The following is a 22,988-nucleotide window of genomic DNA, read 5'->3' on the forward strand; positions in this document are numbered from 1 at the left end:
CTGATGAACTCCCTCATTATCACAAAACAAGCTGCCCTGCAGCTGTAACTTTCAATTTCCTCAACTAAAAAAAACCAAACCAGTCAAAAGATCAGCAACTTTGTTAAAAATATTTATTTAAAAAAATACAATTGTTTTGCATGTCTGGTTGCACATAACTATTAACATATGATCGACTTGAATAATTTGCTACAATGCTTTTTTAAAGCCAGCTTGCATTATACAAAGCAAATCCCTCTGTCAGTTCTTACATAAAATAGTTTTCTTTAACTATTCCCACCCCATTTTTAAAAAAGATTGCAATACATTGATTTTTTTTAAATTTTTTTTTTGCACAAAAATCGAAGCAATAGAAAAGTCACCTGATTTCTCAGGAAAGACCTTCACTATGTTTGAATAACAACTGCCAATACGCCACTATTTAAAAGCAGCATTTGTTGCTTTGAAGTGTCATTACAGTGCGCTTCCTCTAAAGTAAGTTTTGCCTCCAAATTGTACTCAAACCTGAAATGTGCTCAAATAACTGCATATCTGCTAGAATCTTGTTGATCGGACTTTTTTTTTCAAAATGCTATCAACATGCTGAAGGTCTTCCTAGTGTGTTATCTTGGAAGGTTAAACAAAAAGCAAATTTAGTAACACTGAACAATTACTGAAAACTTTGGCTATTTATGTACTTGCATTACATACCAGCATTTTTTTTTTTTTTAACACAATGGCATTAAGATACTCTTATTATAAGGTATTACTTTCAAAAAAAGTTAGACTGAGAAGCTATTCTCTCCCAGGCAAGTTTACCCAACTGTAACGAGAGCACCAAAGCGGTGTGAGATTACAGTTGTCTCTAAAAGACTGTGTCTAGAAAAAGTCTCCAGTGTAGGAAGTTAAGACACTCACTACAACATAACTTGCTTTGTCTCTTAACTTGGTACTATATATATATATGTATATATATAGAAATAAAATAAAATGCAATTCTGTTCTGGAAAGAGTAACTGAAAACATTCTCTCTGCTGCTTTCAATGTAATTTTTACCACTGACTGTTCTACTAAAATCACGGGAAAGTAAGATGGAATCCATTCCAGAGGTCAGGAGTAAGTTAGCTGACATGAACGTCTGCCCCAAGCAGAGAGGTCAGAGCTGCTGTAGTATAAAAAACATTGCAGACATCCTCTTGCTCATTTGCAAAGAACCCAGGTTAACCTAAAAATTCAGTCGAGGAGTAAAACACTGAAGACATCTGAAAGTCACTTTCCAGAACAGATGTGCACTTTAAAAAATAAACAGAGTAACAACTGTCACACATTACCACAGCTGATTAGGTTGCTTAAGTTCTCTAAAATTTAAACTTCAGCTTCCCTCCCTTGACTCCATCTGAGCCAGAGGCAAGACGCTGCACAGACCAGATTCTCAGCCGCTGTAAGTTAGACCAGTCGCAGTGAAGCCAACGGACCTATCCTGATTTACAAGCTTCTGGCATACGATTCACATCTGCCATCAGCTCGCGCAAAGATTCTCAGAATTCCCAAGACAAAGTCTCATGCTGGTTAACGATCCCTATTCAGAGTCGTTGCAGTCCCAGATTAATTCCAGCTGCCCTAATACACATTAGTGGAGACAACCACTCTCCTTACCGTACATGCTGCTAGAATTTTCCCATTTATTCACCTCTATTATTAAGAATATACTTCTCAGCTATAAAAACAGAGGGGGGGAGGAGATAAGCATTAAATGTGCTACTGTACTTATCACAAAACACTGTGACGTACATAAGGCCATCTGGTAACACTGCAACAGAATACAAACAAGATTTTTAAAAGGGAGTTTTAGAATACAACTTTTTTTTTTTTTTTTTTAAACTACAATGAATAATCTCAACCCTGTTCACAGAGAATTAACGTTAAAACTAGTACATCATATATATAAAACTCTGTGCAACTGAACAACAGCAGAACAAAAAGTCAACACAATTCTATAAAGCAGTTTCAAAGCCTGAAGATTTAAGACATGCTAGCCAAAAAAACACAACACATCTCAAGGAGTCTAGAGCAAAACCCAGGTATTGTAACCCACCCCCCCCCACCCCCAGCACACAGCACACACTAGGAACCATGCAGAGGCCATCCTCAAAGCCTTCCTGTGTTAAGGAAAAAAAAAAAAAAAGAAAAAAAAAAAGAAAAAATAACCCCAAACAAAATAAAAATAAACCCCAACGGCTTCCAGTTATTGGTACAGCACTGCTGCGTGTACTGCTCAAGGACTGAAATGGGCTCCGAACACAACGCCTTCCAACCTCTCCTCCCCTCTCTGCTCACAGTTCATTCCCCGTCTCCATTAAAAGACCCCCTTTTTCCAAAGGTTCGTAAGTTATCCTGTTACACCCCCCGCTAAAAAACCCTACTTTTGAGATGAAAACCTTCTGCAACACATGGTCTCAACAGAGTGTTTGAAAGTAAAAAAAGAAGTCCAAACTTTTGTTCCATGAACACAAAACGATTCAGACACATTTAAGACTTTTTTTTTTTTTTTTTTTTTAAGATGTGGCATACAACAACGTCAAAGATGCATTTAAAAATAACCTTTGGCAATTAATTAGTCCACACTGTGGTATAACTGATTTAAGTACTACGTAAAAAAACAAACAGAAAAGCCCCCCAAAACCTCACCAGCATGTGCAAAACATTTAAAAGTGGCAACTGCATAGTGCAGCATTTGCTTTGAGTGTACACGGGAAGCGTGACTGATACACGTCTAGAAGGCAGCCTACGTAAGGAACACACACCCTCTGAGGCAGCGAGCGTGTGCGCACACGGATGTTCACGTGGAGATAGCCATTCCAGCCTCCATCAAACAATGCATCGAAAACCCAAGTCCTCAGCTCTCCAAGTATGTTTTTTATCAGATGTCTGGAACAGCTCCACAGTCCAAGTCTTCTACTACATTCTTTGGGAGGGGGTAAATAAAAATAAATTCTAGTCCGTGTTAATTTTTTTTTTTTTTAAACTTTTTTTTTTTTTTTTTTTGGTAGAATAATTTATAGGAAGCGGACATCTTGCAATCTCCAAAGGGAAATACATTAACATACACATTCAAGAAGAAACACCGGGCCCTGCCCAGCTTTCTTACCTTGCGGGTCACACGGGGTTTTTTTTGGCAAAGCATGGTTATGGCCAGCAATGCTCTATCCCTCCAAAAAGAATCAACATTCTGCGGTGAACATATTCTCCCTTATTTTTGTTTGTTCTTTGTATAAAAGCAAGAATACTATCCCTCAGTTCAGGATCCACCAGACACCCAAAGCCAAAGCTTTAACCCTTCTGCTTAAGACGGGACCCGGCCAGTCGGGACATGCAACAGAAGGGCTGTTGGTAACGACGGATCGCAGAAATACGGTAGCGCTGCCGTTACTGCTGCTTGGTAGCTCCTGTATTACATCCTTCTGACCAAAAGCAGGCTGTGGAGACAAGACGGGTGGTTCTACCATCAAAAATTCTTTGTCCTGAATCAGCTCTTAGGAAGGGCTCCTACACAGTCCATACTAATGCCACATCCACAGATGCTGATCCACGACAAAGCCTTTTGCAGTAATAGCCCTAAGGACTGTGTAAAACAACCACCACCGCATTTTATCTTTTAATCTTCATCTGACAGCCTCTGATTTCAGCAGATCAACTTTAGCATGTCGCATATTAACCACCACTCAACTTGACGGCAATAGCCACAGGCTTCCACGTTAAGCAGATCTGCTAATACCGTTCAGACTAAACAGCAGCCATTGCCAATTACTGTTTAATTAAATTCAAATCAAACCATAAAAATTCCTGTTTAGGCAAGACACACTATACCTCATTAAAACATTCTGAACAGCTTCTAAGCAACATGATTGCAATTCTAATGGATTTTCAACTTATCTGCCAAGCGTAAGGTCCTGTGGGGCTGGGGCTGTTTGTTTGCAATGCCATGCTACGTGATTACCAAGAGAAAATAAAATTATCCATACCCATGACCTCAGAGGCCAGAAGGTACGTCTATTTCTTACACAGGAGAACTAAGGAACAAAACAGAACAAAATCGTTATGGACACCCAAAACTCAAGCATCAAGTTTTAAAACACTTGTCGACTTTGACAATGTTCCTTAACTACTGACGTAGTTTATTTTCATAACTGGCAATACCAAGATAGCCTCTTGATACAACACTGAGATGTGTCTTGTAAACAAATATGCATTAAAAATGGAAGAGGTTAAATCGTATAGTAAAACATGAGTACATACAAAAAATGCTATAAAACAGTAGCAAAAGGTAACTAAAAGATACATGAATAAACCACGGGTAGCCTGCAGACTGTCAGAACTGTGGGCTCTGACCTCAGCACTAGAAAAACGCTACAGAAGCGGATCAGAACTCTGCGTGCCTGTGCTCACCTGAGAAACTGCACCAAAGCGCTAGGCTAGCTCTTTCATCCCATCTCAACCTGCAGAAGTTCTCGCGTGAAAGTTGAACTCATGAGGGAATCTGACATTAACGTGCCTCACTGCACTTTGAAAAGCTGTGTAAAGGAAGATACGCACACAAGCAGCCTTCACTGTGGTTAGAATAAACACTATAAAAACCCAAGAAGAATCTATTTGCTAGGTATCTGAGGTTTGAAAACATATCAGAGGGAGAAATTATCCCAAACAAACCACTGAACTGCCAAAGCCTCTCGTATTAGAACGCATGCTCCATTATACCAGAGATTGCATGGACACTGATGTCTTAGGATGCTCTAAGTTGAAACAATGAATTCTCAAATTCAAGGAACTTTATCACTTCCTGACCTATTGCAAAATGCAACTTGAATGTGCCAAAGACAGTGCATAGGAATTACATTCAGCCATCGCTGCTGAAGACCGATTTCTGAAAGAAGAATCTAGACCTAAGCTGCTGTTAAGAAAAAAACCCCAACTCTCCTCCATCACCCTCATTACTAGGATCACATTCTCTGGAAACAGGTAAGACAGGACAAATACGGTTCTACAACCATAGGTATTATTAACACGTTTCTGCTTTCCGTGGATTACTTCTGCTAGCAGCACGTGTTGCCAGTGGCATCCTGACAGTTCAGGATGTCAAAAACAGCCAGACGTAGCACACGCAGCACCAGCAGTGCAAGCTTTCCAACTGCAGTACTATTATACAGCAGCAGTGACATAGAAATTTCCAGAAGCAAGACAGATGTTCAGCTTCCATGCTCATCCAGTCTAATTCTACCACCATCTATGAATTAACCGATGCAAATATTATCAAGCATTCAACAATACCATGGCTACTTCAGCAACACGAACTGTAACGTAACAAAATGTTTCTGTAATGCTGCGGGTTTGTTTTTTTTTTTTAAACCAACACGGTACTATACCCATATTACAGACTGCTACCATGATAATTAAAAGAGCCTATATTAACCCCTACTTCCCTACACTAAATTAAAAACAAGTTGTAACGAGCTGCAAACTGCTCCTGCAGCGAGCTGGTAGAGTAACCAGCAATTTACAGAACCAAGCTCCAAGAAGTCACAGCGACGCTGTGCTGTCAGGAACGCGATCCAAAAAAGGTGGCTGTAATATACTTGTCAGTAAATGTGTGTTTAATGAGGCAGCATATATACAAGATAATATTACCTTAAGTGACCTGAAAGTTGTAATGGAGAAAAGGCAGCAAGCCGCTCCTCTCCCACCTCCCCTCCCCTTTCAACTCGCTTTCCCAAGTGCCTCCTGAAATTATAATCCTACACGGGACTGTTATTTTCCTAGCCAGGTGCTCAAGAAGCAAAAGCAACCAGCTCCTCAGCGCTACCTGTCAGGAAGCTGGATATGACCCGACTGAAACCAACACGTACAGGCTGCATTTCATACCAGCTTTCTCTGAAGAAGGCATCCCCGGTGGCGAACGCGCATCTCCCCAGCCCGCTACGGCCGTGCAATCTTCCAAAGCTACTTGGAGAAGAGGCATGAAACCAGGCCAAGCACAAGTGACAAGCTACGTTAGCATTTGGTTCTCTTGCATACCTACGCTGAAAGTGATAAAGTTTACAAAGAATTAAGTGCACGTGTGCACATACACAACTTTTAAACAAATAAACTTGGCTTTTCTCCATAGGGGACAAGGAAAAGGAAGCAATTAAATTGCAAGTCTTTAGTGCTCAGTAATTATTTTTAAAATCTAATCCTAGTCTGCAATGTTGCTCTCAAGTCCACGCACTTGGTGGGCATAAAATTGGCCATCAAAACCATCAAAAGTGCTGCTATTTATATATAGCTATATATATATTTCTAGAGCAGACTCACAAGCCATCATGCAAACCAGAAAATTCCAGATGCCTGCTCTTAATTATGATCTGCAGCTTTCTTCCTGCATTTAAAAAAAAATAATAATAAAAAGGTCAATATTGCACATTGTCATTTTAAGAGCTGCTGGCACAGGAACTTTTATCCTGCATCTGCTGATGTCTAAAATGCAAAGCAGAATTATGCCTCTGACATAACCGGGCAGGAAGACGGTTCAGTACGTGAGCTTACTCCCTGCTACATCCACCTAAAGAAGGCATACACTCCCACCTGGCAGGGGATTTTCTGGATGAACAATGCCCAAAAAGCAACTCCATCACACCCACCTGCCTCAGGTGTCATGTCAGGAACATACATACTAAGTGGTTTACATATTTCAATGCTAGAATATAGAAAGATGACATCACTGCAGTGAATTAAGTCTTGGGTTATTGTCATACGCTTTAAAGTGAATTCAGAGCCTGCACAAGTGGCAAAAGGAGAACTCTGCAAAGCTCGAGTTCACCGCTTACCCATAAGACAGGTGCAATATATACAGCATACACTGTCAGCTCCTCTTGCTGTAAAGGTACAATCTTCCTCTGCTCATTAAAACTTTGAAGACAGCCAGTGAGGATGCCAAAGGAAAGAGACGGTCTCCACCTGTTTTCTAGTGGGTATTTTATGGAGAAGATTATCTTACGTCATTGACTCTATGTAGAGAGTAGCAAACAGAAGCTGCTGCCTGACGTCAGATGCCCAAAGTGGAGGGGCACACCATCCAGCGCCACCAGAGCGAGACATCCAGCCTCCGAGGGGCCATGAGAGGCGAGTCTCTCTTCTTTCATTCCTCAGTTTTCTTAAAAGGCCTCCTGAGGTATAAAAATCTAACTACAAATTTCATTTCGTCAGCGTTTCAAACAGCTTGGGAAACTAACCTTGTATTCATCCATACAAACATGGCCACCAAGAACAGGAATGCAAGCGCAAATTTACCAGAAGGTTGATATGCCGTGATACCCCTCTCAGCTAGCTGTTCACGCTGAGCCTCACTTATTTTGGGTCCGGTGCTTCCTCAGATACTAAAAAAATAAAGCAACAGACCTAACGCGAAACTTGAGATAAGAGCTGGTAGAAGAGGAGCGTCTCCACTTCAACTGTGGGGAAAGAGCAGTAACGTTAACGGTGGGACGTTAGTGTTCTCGCCCACTGTTTGGGTCTGAAACTCTAGCATCAGGCAGCAACCTCACCAGAACGACACACCCTCAGAACCGCACGTCAAATCCACCATCCTGCTAATCTTCTAGCAGTGAGATTACAGGCTTTGTAACAGGTCTCTGGCACAAGAAATGTTTGGACTTCAGCATTCAAAACTTTCTGAGAACTGAAAGGAACTAATCCCACCATTCATTTGTCTCCAGACCTCGCCTCCTCACCGAAGGGAGGGCAGGGAAGCATCCAGAAGCTAGCCAGACAGCTTCTCCGAGGGGCTGGTCTGGCGGTATACAATGCCATTCAAAAATTGTCCGTTATCTCAGTAACACAATCATTGAATATTCCTTGAAAATTTCTCCCTGCAAAAAGACAAGATGTTTTTACAGCAGAAGAGAGGCGGGCTGTTTTGTCGCTGCAGAAGTTACTAGCCCCCAAGGCAAAGCTGAGTGCACACACCCCTTTCCCAAGCATTTCCTGGAATGCCAGCTTCGATCACCGTTAGATTTCTTCTTGCCAAGCACAGGAAGCAGAACAGAGGGTTTTTCCAAGAGTCACAGAGAAAAGACTTCTCTGATACCGTTTACTGCCATCGGTGCAGACTCAGTTACTGCCACACCAACCGAAACTCCCTTTAACCATAGCGAAGTCTTCCAAACCGAGGAGGGAAGAGAAGAGACCGGAGCTTCAGCTCCTATTAAGGCGTTTGCATATACATTCCCAACCTGGGTCTTCAAAAAAGGGAATTTTGCAAAAAAGGCATTTCATTTGGGAATGGCAAAAACTATGATTGTTGATAATCTCTGTAGAATTATAAATTGCTCGTTTAAAAAACATGGTTAAATATAAGTGTCATATCTTTCCCTTGCTTGCCGATATGTCCTTTCCATGAGTTCATGTGCTATGTCTTCTGTAGGTCAGGGGAAAACGGGCCAGGGGTAGAGGGTCCATCCAGTCCAGACAGAGTAAATGGGCCATGACTGTTCAGCACGGATGGAAACTAAGAGACAAAACAAAAATTATTAGGGAAGAGGCCGTTATTAATTTACTGTTCCTCTCGTATCTCTGCATGTAGAAGCTCCCCCCCGGGGAAACAAAAAGAAAACCAACCAAACACCACCACACAACAAAGAAAAAACCCCAAACTTTCAAAGAAACTTCTTGGCTTCCCCCAGGTAATTTACTTCTTAAATGCCACTGTATAACAGACTGCAACAATCCAGCTGTCACAACCAGTGCCACCAGGAGGACCCAGTCCGTAACCTCTGCACTGAGCGCTGCCTGCATCCTGAACCGGTAGGTGACTTTAACAGGCTGTTGGGAAACCATGGTCTACATTGTTCTTCAGTTAATTATCACCTATTTACAGAGAAAAATGTCCAGTGCATTTTCAGACCTACTTGTATAATTCCTATCCTCACATATAAGCTCCTTCCTTCGTCTCCACAGAGATGACAGACACAAACCCAAAAGACAACTTGTTAAATTTTACCCTTTGCCTAAGCAAGCTCAGGCAACAGACGCGGGTATCCCAGTTCCAAAGTGGAAGGTGAAAGAAGAGCGTGAGTAATTACAATTAAAAAGATATATATTTTTTTAAAAAACAGGGGACTTATTTTCTTATATATTAGTTAAACAAAAAAATTTAATAAAAAGTGTGAAACTGAGAATTTCCAAACAACAGAAAACAGCAGAACACAGATCTTAAAAGAACTGTGCTATATATTGCCACACAGTGTCTTCCTTCTTACTAGTGGCAAGATTTAATGTCTTTCAACAGAAGAGACTGTTACCAAATGATTAAAACAAGCAACACCGTAGCAAAATTAAATTTCCAGGAAAATCTCAACCAGTGAAGTTACAGGAAGGCAAGTTTTATGGGAAAGGACAAACCTAAAATAAAAATGTCTAACTCCAACACAGCCTGTTATTAACTTAAAGCATTTCTGAAATACCAATATTTACAATATACTTAAATAAACCTAGGTAAACACTAAAATTCAACGCTCTCAAAAGCTAATATAGGGGGTAGAAAACTGAAAGATGACTGTTTTGTGTCTACGTGAGATATTTGGGCTGATTCCTGTGGGTCTGCTGAGGAAGGCACTGAAAAGCACGGAGAGCCTGGCTAAACCTGCTGGCACTTACCTGAAAGAGTGTATTAGCACCTTGCAGCCTTGCAGGACTGAGGGGAGCAACCGGGCTCAGAGTACTCCAGAAGTGAATACTGGAGAGCAAGGGACTCGGGGTCAGCAAGATGGGAGTCTGCAAAACACGCAAGGAGTCAGCTGTGGCCAGTAAGGCAGAGCACATGTCAATCCGGCCCCAATAATCCCAGCTCCTGCAGCTGCAGAGGGCTGGGTCCCAATTTCAGCAACTCCCATTCCCCCCTTCCGCCTCCTCCCACCTCCTCCTCCTCCCTTCAAACCCCAGCAGCAGCCATCCAGCTCTGGCTGAGCAACCAGCCCTCTTTTCCCAACGGCTGCCAGATCCCATCCCGCTGTAACCTACAGCGGATCGGCTGCTCCTGCGATCCGGCACACAGCACCCGCCGGCGACTTTGGAAAACTCAGCCTACGATTTTCAAAAGAGCAGACAGCGGGCACCCGCGTGGCCTGGGTGACACCGACAACCTAAGCCACACCAGAAGACATTTCCATCTGGCTTCTGAATATTTGGGATGATCTGGGTTCACCGGCCAAGCACTCTGAAGGGTGCCAAAAAAGCGACTCCACTTGATTTTTTCCCCTGTCTTCAGCCATTTCAGTGTTTTATCAGCAGTTTCCCTACAGTTTCACTCAAATTCCAACTTATTACAGGACAGGGATTAAATATATACAGAACAATTTAACAGCCTGGTTGGATTCAGTTCTCTTCCAAATCTTCCATGAGGCATAAAAGCTTTCCTTTCCCACACAAAGATAACAACCAAATTAAGCAGCTGTTCTTACTCCTGTTAAATCCCAATACTCTGGTCTTAAGCAAATGCCTACTGAACCAAGTAAAAGAAAGCTGCTAAACAGACACCTCCGTGGTTCTCTATTTTTAAAGTATTTTCAGATTCAGCCTGGAGGATAAGGGCAGGGTTTAGGGTTTTTGAAATAATTCAGTATCACCCTGGCAAGCTTTACAAAGGATCCTGCTGGTGCTGGTCCGGGTTTTGCCTCCACATGCTAACACCGTACTGACACGTACGGCTGACACACCGCTTGGGCACACTTGCAAGGGGAAGCTCATACCGATTATGAATAAAATTTGTGTTTTATTTAAAAAAAAAAAAAAAAAAAAAAAAAGGGGAGTGACATCCTGAGTTTCAGAGCTCCAAACACAATCTACTCTACTATTCATTTTCCACTTGCCTTCCCTTACTGTGTTAAAATGTAACATAACCACTATTGTTACTTTAAGAAAAAGCAACAAAAAACAGGAAGGGAATTAGGTTACCTGAGAGAAAAGTGCTGGAGTAAGAGAAGCAGTGGGGAGAGAAGGACTCAGAATTCCCAGTGGACTTGGATCGCTGCCTGTAATGACGAGAGTAGGAGCCAACTCCAGCCCTTTGGGTTTTTTAGATCTGGAGAGGTGATTGGCAAATTCCTTCTCCAGCACAGATGAATCCTGCTCTTTGGACTCTGGGGATTGATGCTGAAGGCTCTGAGCCTGCTCCAGCTGCTGAGAAGCCACGGACTCTATGTCCGTGTCAATGTCCAGGTCAGGATTAGAGCTCAGGGGTGGCGACGGGGGCGTGGAAGGAACTTGCAAAGTGGGAGAAACCGAGGATATGGGTGGAGTTGGGGTAAAGCTGGTGGTTAAGTTTGGCAAAGGTGCTGGAGCTTCAGGGACAGTTAACTTGGGAAGAACAAGCGTCTCCAACGTCTGGAGAGTTTCTTCCGATCCCATGGGAAGAGAGGATGCGATCGAAGCGGGAGAAGCGGTGGAAGTGGCAGAGAGCGTTGAAGGGGTAGAGACCAGGGGGGCAGACGAAGGCTTTTTGGAGGGCATGGTTACAAACTTGATGACGGAGGGGGTTGGATCCTGAGCGGGTTTCTTCTCTGCCAGTTTCTCAGCTGGATTCTCGATCTTGATGGACCTGAAGAGTTTTACGCTGGAAGAGTTCAGGGAGTTCAGAGTAAAAGAGGAGTACAAGCCTGAGTGGATATAGTCATTGCGGCTGGAGGATTTAGCACATGACTGAGCCTTCTCCTTCCCACAGTTTTCCACATCCTTTGGAGCACTGCTAACTTCCGCAAAACCAGTCATTTCAGGGTCTCCTTCTATACGGCCCACGACAAGTGGATCCATATTTAAAATCTCCGGATAAGAAACAAACTTGTACACAAACTTCTTACCATTCACTTTTTTAATGATATTCTGTGGGTAAGAAGATACATATATTTAGACCTTCTTCGGATTAATTTTCTCCCTACCAACACTGCCTAAAATAGACAGGAATTGGATAGTCTGTAATCTTTCATCAAAAATGGTTTTTCTTTTTTAAAAACACGCTGCATTCCCGCAGTTCAGTTACGCTCCCAAAGTATCACCTCCAGACAGAACACCACAACAGGTGAGCTTAACCTGAGGTTAAGTACAATAAGAGCAGCCTTAAAACTGCCAAGTAGTTCTGTTTAACATGTTTTAAAAGAGCAGCTATGAAACAAAAATGACCCATTACCCCCATCAAAGAACACTGACCCGGGTGCAGTAAGCATAACCTAACAGGAGAACCTGCAGAATTCAAGCTTACAAGTGGGCAGAACTGAGAGCTAAGACTTCAAATCAAACCACGTTTATTCTTAATAAGATGAGAATAAAAGAAACTAAGTAGCTGAACTAGTCAGCAGGCTATGTAGGCTAATCAGCTATTTCAATACCACAAAACAGCATGTCGAACTTGTTTTGCTCCCAGGAGAAATGCCACATGCAATTTGGACCTAAGAAGATTCTAATTTATCATACAATCATTATTTTACTGAGTCCTCAGTAAAAGTCAGATTTGTGCTACCCAATAATAAACTCCCAGCAACACACCACCTGCTACAAACTGACAGGTTCCTCAGAAACCGTGTTTTATTTTTTATCTGGCACACCCACACAATAACAGCTGTGGGATAAATGGCTTATTGGAACGAAGGTGAGACTCCCACATGGTGGTTCTAGTTCTGCTTTTTGACGCTACCTGTGCACTTACAAAAGGCCCTCGCAAGTTATTCGAAGACAACAGCTAAACAAGAAAAGCGCCTTACTCTGCTGGAGAGGTGCAATTCCGAATACATGGAGAAAAAGGAAAATACTTTGGGCTGCTTCACTGAAAATCCTCATTTTGATGGCCCCTTCATAGAGGCAACTGCAGAAAAGATCTCAAGGTGGTACAATATTCACTGTCTCAATCACCAGCATCATTCTGTTGCTTAAACTGGAGCGTTGAGGATTTTAACACTTGCAAGGGTGTGTGCTTTTGGAAAGGGGATTATCATTCAAAGACAGACTGGTATTAGCAAAGACTTAAATCAAAGAACGTAACATTGCGCAAAGCTATCTAGAGCCTTATAAAATAACCGCTGGGGAGGAAATCCAGCACAAACGATAAACAGAAGAAAAAAACACCTTTAAACATAAACTGGTACACCTTAAGCCTGGTGACACCTATCCCCTTGAAGAGAATGGAAAAGGAAACAAAGCTCATTAGGCAGAAGCTGTAAGATGGATAAGGATTTGAGGTGGATTTATGGACTTTGTTACCTTCACGTAATAGTATCTGAGAGCACGGCTGAGTTTATCATAGTTCATACTGGGCTTGTTCTTGCGGATTCCCCAGAGTCTGGCCACCTCCTCTGCCTGCAGCAGTTTGAACTCCCCGTCGTTGGAGGTCCAACAGATGATATTCTTGTTCTGAGGCTCTTGGAGGAGTTGGAGGAGGAACTGCCACAGGGTGATAGCACTGTCCATAGCAGTAAGCTGAAATTCAGAAAGGCAGATAAGAAGCAACAGAGTAGGAACGGCGCGTTTTCTTCATCTCCCTAGAAAGGGGTAATGGAGCAGAGATGTTATTTCCAAAGCCAGCAAGAGTAAAAATTATTAGTCACCAGTCGTGAAAGATGTTCCCTGCAGAACAGAGAGGCTGAGAGCCAACTGCTGTCGTCTCCTCCCACATGTCAGTACTTTTCACATGGGTTATATTTAGCCTCATTTAACTAAATCAGGTCACTTTGGGTAAGTTGCAATGAGTCACTATCCCAAAAAAAAAATATATTTTTTTCTAAGTTGTTCCATGTTCACCCACTCTGACTTGTACTGCTTTATGAGAAACAGCTCAGGTGCACCCAGGTAAAAATCAAACCTCCCACTCGCCCCCTCCTTTCCTTACCTGCACCCACCTCCAACCTCGGTATCTTTAAGAAAATAGAGCAGATCAAACAACCGCTTAAACTACATGAAGATGCCAGTGCAGAACAACCCACTTTTCCTTCAGTTCACATTTCTGCTGCCTCTTTTGTAAGCAGCCCTCTCAATCAACAACCAACCTCCTCTCTTCCGAATCTCCTTTCTTTTCCAGGTATCATCCCTGTCTCTTCTAAGAAAATAAACATGAAAGTAAATAAAACTATTTCAAATGCTGCCTTTGCTTTTCCCTTGACTCCTGCCATGTCTTACCTACATCCGTCATGTAGGCTGAGACTTTCTAGGGCTAGTACCTGGCAGCCGATTCACGCACTTCCAGTGTGGTTTTCTTGCAGGGAAACTGTCGATGTATAAATCCAAGGACAGACAAGCAGCAGAGATGACGTTTTTCCTTGCCCATATCTGACTACAGTACTTCCACCGATATTTTTAAACAGAACACTAATAATCCTGTCTGCACAAGGGAAGTATAAGATACACTGTGAATTAAACCAGATAAAACTACATTAATTCAGTATCCCATATGGATTCTCTTATTCCAGAACAGAACAGTTCCATCAGTGCAAACTTAAACTCCTTCCAATGAAATAAACCCACACCCAGACACCCTGCAATAAGAACCATCACGGTGAATTACACTAAAAATGTAACTAACTGCTAATTTGCTGGTTTTTCCCCCCACACGCACAGTCAAACCTCAGTAAAGGCAAACCTAAAGAGCACAGGGATTTCCATCTGGGTGAATCTGCAGCCCAAGCGAACAAACGCTATTCACAAGCAGAAGGTCCAAACCCGAGGCATCAAGTCCAACTCCAGCAAGCAGGATCCACGCCCACGTTGTTTGAAGTCCACGTCTACGCAGGGATAAGTTTTAAGATACAGTCGGGACAGCCAGTTCATCTTTGCTACCAGAGCCTTTTATTTCAAACTCATTACTGTCCAGCATTTATCCAGCCCTATATAAGGAAGGGAACATCTACAAGTCAGAGCTTCAGAATTTAGTCAGCCCAGTAAAAGGATTACTGCTGACAGTTTACACAGGACTATGTATTCTTATTTAAATAAGGTGCCCTAGGGCAGGTACTTTTTTGGGCACAGCCCACTGCATTTAACCTATTTTTAAGAATACCTGCCTAATGGCATGCTTACATGACTACACAGGGATGTTACATTGATCAAGTCAGCTAAATTGCTGCAATTACACAGAACAATCTCAAAATGAAGGACACCCACACCACCTTGTTATGCTGGCCTAAGGTGCTTTCCTCGTTAATTACTGTATGCATACAACTCCATGCTTGCCCAAATTAATTGCACAGTACTCTAAGAAAATACCAGCTGCTGAATGCTGCGCTTTGAGACTCTTCCCACACGGTACTGTGGCACGCCAGCTGAACCGTACGGGAACTCGGGGCCAGGCAACCACACTCAAACTCTTCCAGGACTTCTCCTCGGACTTGTGTTCACATTTGCCAATAACATTTCACATCTGCCTACCGGCTCCGCAGAGGGCACACGTGCTGCGGAGCCTCCTCATTATCCCACCGGGATGATGCACATGCACGGGGTGTTGTGTAGACATAAGGACTTGATTCTACCGTTCTGCAGAGCTGTCAATACTAGTGATATGTGTTAACAGAGAAAGAGCAGGAAAATGAAGTTGAGTGATTATTCCCACGCTACATTTATCTACAGCACTTTCAAAATCCATAAGCAGCACTGCACCAAATAGCGCTGACTGATGCAATGGGAGGCAATCACATAGAAATTAGATTAGCAGCAGAATTTCACAGTGGCAAAGGGGTTCTTTTCTCCTCCTGAAAATCCATGCAGATTTCACCCCAGACTTTAAATGCTATTATTTCACTGGGCTGCTTCCCTTTATCTCAAAGCTCACCAACATCTACCGCAGTCAAGCGCTATTGCCTAGGTCAAAGCCAGTTTTGAATCAAGCTGGAGATGCACAATGCTGACAGACCCACACTCTGACAGCACAGAGTTCAACAAGACACAGTCCACATGAGTGACCAAGACGATGGAAGGCACAAGATTATTTTTTTTATTTTTTTTTTAAAAAAATCACCTTTCCCAGTGATGAGCTACATTCCGAGGAGCACTTGCCAAAATAAGACTTCATGCTGCCTAAATCCAAAATACTGCACCTTTCCAGCTGGAAGGATCCTTCTCCCAGGGGCAGTTACAGACCGTACTGGAGTGTTAGACCGATCAAGTTACTGCTGATGCTTCTGGTATTTACAGGCTTTAGGGTTGTCATGATTCAGTCCATCATCTGGAGGATACATCGCATACCCTCAGCACCCTCTACCTCAAAGAGTCTTTCTTACGTTAGACACATGAACAAGGTGGAGAAGTTTTACTTAACTCCCTGGCTGTTGTAGAAAAGGAGCAGAGAGCACTCTGGAATTGTTAATGGACAGGTTATATTGCATAGGAGAGAACAAATGTCCCTCTATTAAATATTTATTGCATGCCTATACAGGAAACAATGGAGAGCTGCCTCAATGGAACCAGGAGTATACAGTTTTTCTGAAGATTATGTACAGAAGGAAGGCCAGAAAATAACCCTCCAAACTGGTCAAAGCAACAGGATGACAGGTGGATACTGCCCCTTCAGGGTCCAGGAGTAAGCTGTAACTGGGAAAGTATAATATGTATATGGGAGATAATGTTGTGTTATGAATCAAGGCTTCTGATTTAACATTTTTTATTAAAGTTGCTTTGATATGGCATAAGAATACATCAAAGAACTGTTACTTCTCCAGGAAAAAGCAGAATGAAAAAAAACCATCACACAAGATGTAAAATTAAAACCAGTACAGGCGAGATGAGCACTTCTCTTTGTTTAAGAACAGGCTAACACATTAAAAAGGTTCTCCCTTCTTTAACACCTGGGGCAGAAGACAGCTGATGCCCTTCACGAGCCTTTCCCTTGCAACCACAGGGACCGAGCAGCAGTTCAAGCTCCTTGTGCTATCCACATTTTCCAGAACGCCTTCAGCTGCCCTGGCACATGGGGACCAGCTGTTACAGAGGCTCCCGTCCACACCAGGTCAGGGCCACGTACTCAGAAGCATCCCCCTCCTGCACTGACAGTGGAAGAAATTTAGAAGACCCTTGTCCTTTTTACCGAGATATACACCAAACCCCACACTCCCCAGAGATGTTATAGGCCCATGTGTTAGAGAAACTAAAGAAATCAAGATAAGGACAGAAGCACACCATCCCACTCCACACTAACAATGGTGAGATGTTGCTTCTTTCATGATTTATAAACATTATTTCAACTTCTTTCAAAACTACATCTCCTTTCATGAAAAGGCATCAATCTCCCAGCACAGCTCCCCGTCAGCATAAAAAGCCTGGTAGTTTGATTGCTTTTTCTTCAAGATGAATATGCCAATAATTACAAGCACACACCACTGCAAAGCATCGTTTTGCTGAAGGTTACTTTCCTTGCTTGGAGAAAGAAAAAGGTCTCATTTGAAAAGACGACGAGGGAATGGGGCAGAGAGGCAACACTGCTGCTTGTGACGACGGCCCTTCCACTTCTGCACCATTTCAGTACAAGGAAAAAATAGTTGCTAGAGGCAGAGGGCAGTTATACTTTGTAATGAGTATGCTAAAATAGAGCACTATTATTGTCTTGAGATCTTCTCTGACGCCTACGGATGACCCTTGAAGTATACTGAGTAGCTGACAGAATTTGGCTGCAGTACTCTAAATACAAGTGCTGCAAACTTGAGCTTTCTCATGTTGCTGCAGCTTCGTTTGAGGTTGCTGGAGCTCTGTTTGAGGCCTTGACTTTACAAAGCTTTGAGTTTACAAAAAAAAAACCCAAAACACAGGACAGGAGATATGCATCTTTTCCAGCGCCTTCTCACGCACTTGCACCACAGCGTGCTCCACACGATCCGATCCGTTTGATTACAGAGCCTCAAGGCTTTGCACCTTCTGTGGAAGGAGAGTGCGCAATCACTGGGTGGCACAGCAGACAGGAGGAACAGTTTAGGAAGTGGCATATGGTAATCTCTCCCTGGCCAGCAGCTATACTTACTGTTGCAAAACAAACTCCAGCGTTCATCCCTTCGTGCTCAAAAAGCAGAGGGCACCTCACTATGCCCCAGCGGGGCGGCAGCCAGCTAGCCCCTGAGGGTAGCAGAGGCAGGACCCGGGGGGGGGGGGGGGTCTGGTCTGCCCTAACCCCCGTCTTCAAGGTCTTCTGGCAGATTTCCTGTGCTTTGACTCAACACCAAGAACAGCTCAAGTAATCTGTCACCTCAGTTTGTTCCAACAGTCTCTTATAAACATCTGCAGCCTGATGACTTCTGCAGATGGACCCAATAAAGCAGTCGGGTCTACAGCCCGCACAGAACCAAAGGATGGTGCGAAGGAAGGAAAGGATGCCACACAGACAGGACAAAAATCACCACTGCCACGTATTTAAGTGTCACGGTTACAGCTGCCCAGGTATTTACACAGAAGTGACATCTCAGAAGATGACTTTGGAAGCAGCACAGAGCAGAGGTAAACACACAGGGTGACAAAGAAACCACTTCTCAGATCACAAACACTTTGTTAAAAAAACACCACCACCAAACCACGAACAGTCAGCACCAGTAACTTAAGAGATGGTCTTGGGGACCTCAGACTTCGTGGTGCTTGTCAGACCTCCAGCAGGTGAGCAGATCGAGCCTTCACACCGCTCCAGGACAGCTGGGCTTGCTGCACGTACAGCACATGGCGCTCCGCACCGGTGCACCAAAGCCCAACTGTTTAGACATTACTACGCAAAACTATTCTTCTGGTTTCTTAATAGTTTAAGACGGCCATGGTGTGTGAACAGAAGGAATTTGTAGACAATAACTCCTGCTGCATTGTGCAATATTCCTGTGGACACAAGGCCTTGACAGTTGTTCCCAGAAAATAAACAACAGAATAACTCTGGTTGAAGGAGATTTCTGGAGGTCACAGGCCCAACTCCTTGCTCAAAACAGGGCTGACTTCAAAGTTAAATCAGGTTTTTCAGTGTCTTTGTCCAGGCAACTAACTAACTAAATGGCCGCCCTATTCTTTTTTATTTTAGCCAAGGGACAAAGAGGTGTAACACTGCTGACGAAGTACCTAATTAAGTAACAACACACAACCAAGCAACAATTTCATTAGCACAGCACTTAAAATATCCCATTACTAATAAACCTTTCACAAAATATCTTCAAGCTCCTGGGGCTGCAATTCACCTGAATTAATACTTTTAGGATTTTTTTCCCATTTTGATTCATTTTAGAAAGAGCCTGCCACCCAACACATACGAAACCTACTGCCCCAAAAGCACCCTGTTCAGGGTGCTAGTATCGCACCATCACATACTCCGACGTGGTAGGAAGTGTGTAAGGGTATTTAGTCCTTTTCCAGAACACACAGAGCATTGTAAAAGTACTTATAACTACTGTCACTATCACTTGCTTATTAGCATGCTTCCCAAAGACAGGTGAATTGCCTGTTGAAAGCCTGTTCCACGTGTAAAATAAAATTACTACTTACAAGGAATTCAACTATCGATGCAGACTTCTACATCTGCAACACCACCGCTAAAAAATTCCGACCCCTGGCAGCTTTCCAAGTAGTCGCTGAATTAGACCTTCTCTAGTAAACACTAAAATCAGGCAAGAACAAGAAAAACACATGCTAGCCTCCAATAAATGCTTGCCTTCCTCTTGGCTCTGGCATTCACTGCACCGTTGTTTCCAAACCAGCCAGGAAAATCAGCTTGTTCTGAAGGAGAAGCCGTGGTTATCGAGGCAGGAAGCTCCTTGGAAGGAAACGCTGGAGGATGTCCTTATGATAAGAGCTGCTCCAGTTTACATTCCCTAATCCCACTCCAAGTTTGACAGTTTTATCTACTTAAAACAAACACTGCAATAAATTTTGGGTTCTTGGCTCAAAAATCATTTTCTACGAAATTAAGGTGTGAGCAAATATTTTGGGTTTTAACAACAAATAGTTTCAGCTTTTCAACTCCTATCTAAGAAATAAGTATATCCCTTTCTTCATGTTTTCTACTCTAGTAATAGTCTACTAGAAAACAAGCCATGAAGGAGAACAGCGGCATCGGGATGCCCATCGTGCTCACGGCTGAAGACTCGAGCTGGCAGATGAGCCAAGCAGCTCTCCGGGCTTTTTGAATCTTGACACAGAGATGATGGTGCCCCCTTTGTTATCTAACACGGTTTTGCCTAGCACACACTGGCACTGAAAAACGTTTAACCTGTTTGAACCAGGCCGGTAAGGGGACTTCAAAGCACAGACCACGTTCTTCCTCCAGCTGCTACAACCGTTCTGATCCTCCACCCCTGGCTAAGGGTGACTGACATCCCAGTGCAGCCACAGTTTTAGGCACAGCAGACCTCATCTCCCTGCTCTTCTGTATCTGAGGAAGAGTCTCTCTTTTCTACCTCTTTTTTTATAGGGTATGAGACCTAAGAGAACATGGGAGGGTTTAGGCCAAACTGGGAGCGAACTTCAAAAGCAAAATGCCTTTGATCAGCAACCTGCTTGTTTTCTGACACTGATGCGATTGTTTCCGAGCAAAGGCATAAAAATACTTATTTCCGTGGAAGCTCCTCTCTAAGCAGATTACGTTTGCTTCCTCCTTATCTGCTACCACAAAGGGCTGAGGGGAATGTTTACCAACAGCACATCAGATTAGCTTCAATAGACACACCGCGTCTGCTCAAAGTAGAAGCATCCTCGTTTCAAAGTAAAGGGTCACATCTCTGCATCACGCTACGGACTAAACCCCAAACAAAAGGTTAAACAGTTTATGTCAATCCTAACTAACTTTATTATGAAAAGGAAGTCTCATTTAAGAGGGAAAAGGTTTCCTTTAATAATGTTTATAATACACTCAGCCTGGTTGCTATGACAATGGAACAACTACCCTCTACAAACAGGCACGAAGACCCTAAAAATAAACAGGCCGACAAAAATCACGCACACGCAGCTCTGACAGGCAGGCAGCGCCTGGTGCGGGGATCGTGTTTGTTGGGAATATGATGAAGATAAAGAAATGTTAACGCCTCGATTTCGCACCCGCTGCAAGAGCACTCGCCTACCAACGCCATTCCCGTATTTCTCTGGAGCTGCCACTTCCAAAGCGACACCACCGGAGCCAGAACTCTGGGTTCCACCCCCCCGCGGGCAGCAGCGCAGTGGGGATGATGAGAAGTTTGTGAAAATAAGGTAAGGACGGTGGAAGTAACGCACAGGTACGCGCAGAGGGGTGTGTGTACATGTAAACAGGCATAAAAAAAAAACCATAAAAGCCTAAGAGCAGGCATTTGCATACTTTCTCTGTGGATGCGCTTATTGATGTGGGCAGGCACCCACCCATCGCATAAAGCACTGAGTGCACAGGTATATAAAATAAATATAATTAAACAGGCGCAGAGTCAGGAAGGACAGAGCCCGGCCGTTCGGTGCCAGGCGCGGGCCCCCGCCGGCGGAGAGGCCGGGCAGGCAGCACCGAGCGCGGGGACACCCGCCCGCTCAGCCCCGAGCCCCGGGACACGGGGGGCGGCCCTGGCTTCCCCCCCTCCGCCCCCGGAGCCGGGCCCGGGCCGCCCGCGGATCAAAGCCCCGAAGCGGGCTGCGCCCTCCGGCGCTCCCGCTCCCCGGCCGCCCCCGCCCGCACCCCCCACTCCGCCCGGAGGCGGCGGCCCCCCACCCCCTCCGAAACCGCCGGCCGCGGCCCCCCGGCCCTGCCCGGCCCCCCTCAGCCCCGCCGCTCCGGGCCCGGCGTCCCCCCCGCCGCGCCGGCCCCGCTCACCGAGGAGGAGCCCCGCCGGTCCCCGGGCGTCGCGTTCCCCTCGCGGCGGGCAGGTGCTAGGAGCGGCTCCCCCGCCGCCCTTCATGGCCGGGCACCCCCCCGGCGGGCCGGGCGCCGGGCCCCCATCCCGGGCGGGAGGAGCCGGGCGAGCAGCGCAGGGCAGCGGCGCGGAGGCGGCAGCGGCGGCGGCGCGTTACATGGCGGGACGCGGAGCGCCCGTCCCTCCGCCGCCGAGCCTCCGCGGCCGCCGTACCCCACACTTCCGCCCACGGCCCCGCAGGGGCGCGGGGCGATCGCGCCCGCCGGCCAATCCCCGCGCGGAACGCGGGCGCCGCGGACCAATGGGACGGCGCCGCCCGCCCACCGCCCGCAAGGCCCGCTGGGAAGTGTAGTCCGCCGGGCCTAGCGCCCGCCCGCAGCCATGTGCCCGCGGCCCGGCCCCGCCGGGAGCCCGAGCCCTGCGCGCCGCCGGGGGGGCCTTTGCGTCGGTGCCACGACGTGCGGAGCACGGGGGGCCGTGGGGTGAGCGGGGCTGCACACTGGCGGGGGCCCCCAGCCACAGCGGGGCACCTCGGGAGAGGGGAAGGGGCTTAGGCTGCAGTGAGCTGCAGAACGTGACAATATTTGTTAAAATCCCCCCCAAACAAACAAAAAACATCAACAAAACAAAATTAAAAATGAGAACTCCTGGAAAACCGGGGATGTTTTCAGGCAAGGTGAAGGCAAGGCTGTCGGGGCTGGCTGGAACAGGGCACAAGCCCACGGCTGGATGCACCCTCGCAGGTGCCTCCTACGCCAAGCAACTCGCACATAAAAATATCCCTTCTCAGGAGAACAGCGCTGCCACACGCTCATGTCCTCCTGGGGAACGAGGTGGCACTGCGCTGTCAGTTCAAGACACCCACTTGGGTGTATTCCCCATGGAAAGCTGCAGGGTTTGGCTGCAGTCTTACAGCAGCTCCACATCACTGGGTCCTTCCCACACCATCCCCATCCCTCCATCCCCATCCCTCCATCCCCATCCCTCCATCCCCATCCCTCCATCCCCATCCCTCCATCCCCATCCCTCCATCCCCATCCCTCCATCCCCATCCCTTGCCCAGCGCGCTGGTGGCAAAGGGACAGCACCTTCACGCTGCCCAGGCTGGGCAGGAGGTAAGGTGACTCCGGGCTCGCCTTCAGCCAGACACCACACAGGCAGCAGCTGCCTTCACCCCACCATAGC

At 45.2% G+C, this 22,988-nt stretch overlaps 1 protein-coding gene across 5 annotated transcripts in view; it reads right to left on the reverse strand.

The window, feature by feature from the left end:
• Window positions 1–22,248, reverse strand: part of ELK4 (ETS transcription factor ELK4) — a 27,321-nt gene extending 5,073 nt beyond the window's left edge. For 4 of the 5 annotated variants that reach the window (XR_013924118.1, XR_013924119.1, XR_013924120.1 and 1 more), the window contains exons 1-5: window positions 21,764–22,248; window positions 13,258–13,473; window positions 10,963–11,886; window positions 9,667–9,783; window positions 6,840–8,518 (exon numbers count right to left, since the gene is read on the reverse strand). Coding sequence is in view for 1 of the 5 variants with exons in the window: in XM_080367378.1 (XP_080223504.1) it covers window positions 8,420–8,518; window positions 9,667–9,783; window positions 10,963–11,886; window positions 13,258–13,464 (1,347 nt within the window). In the remaining 4 variants the exon portion in view is untranslated. Of the gene's footprint in view, window positions 1–91; window positions 8,519–9,666; window positions 9,784–10,962; window positions 11,887–13,257; window positions 13,474–21,763 lie in introns of those variants that run through there. The other variant, XM_080367378.1, reaches the window with a different exon arrangement.
• Between the last annotated feature and the right edge of the window lie 740 nt (window positions 22,249–22,988).

This window comes from Falco punctatus, assembly GCF_963210335.1.
Source record: "Falco punctatus genome assembly, chromosome: 17".
Classification (NCBI taxonomy): domain Eukaryota; kingdom Metazoa; phylum Chordata; class Aves; order Falconiformes; family Falconidae; genus Falco; species Falco punctatus.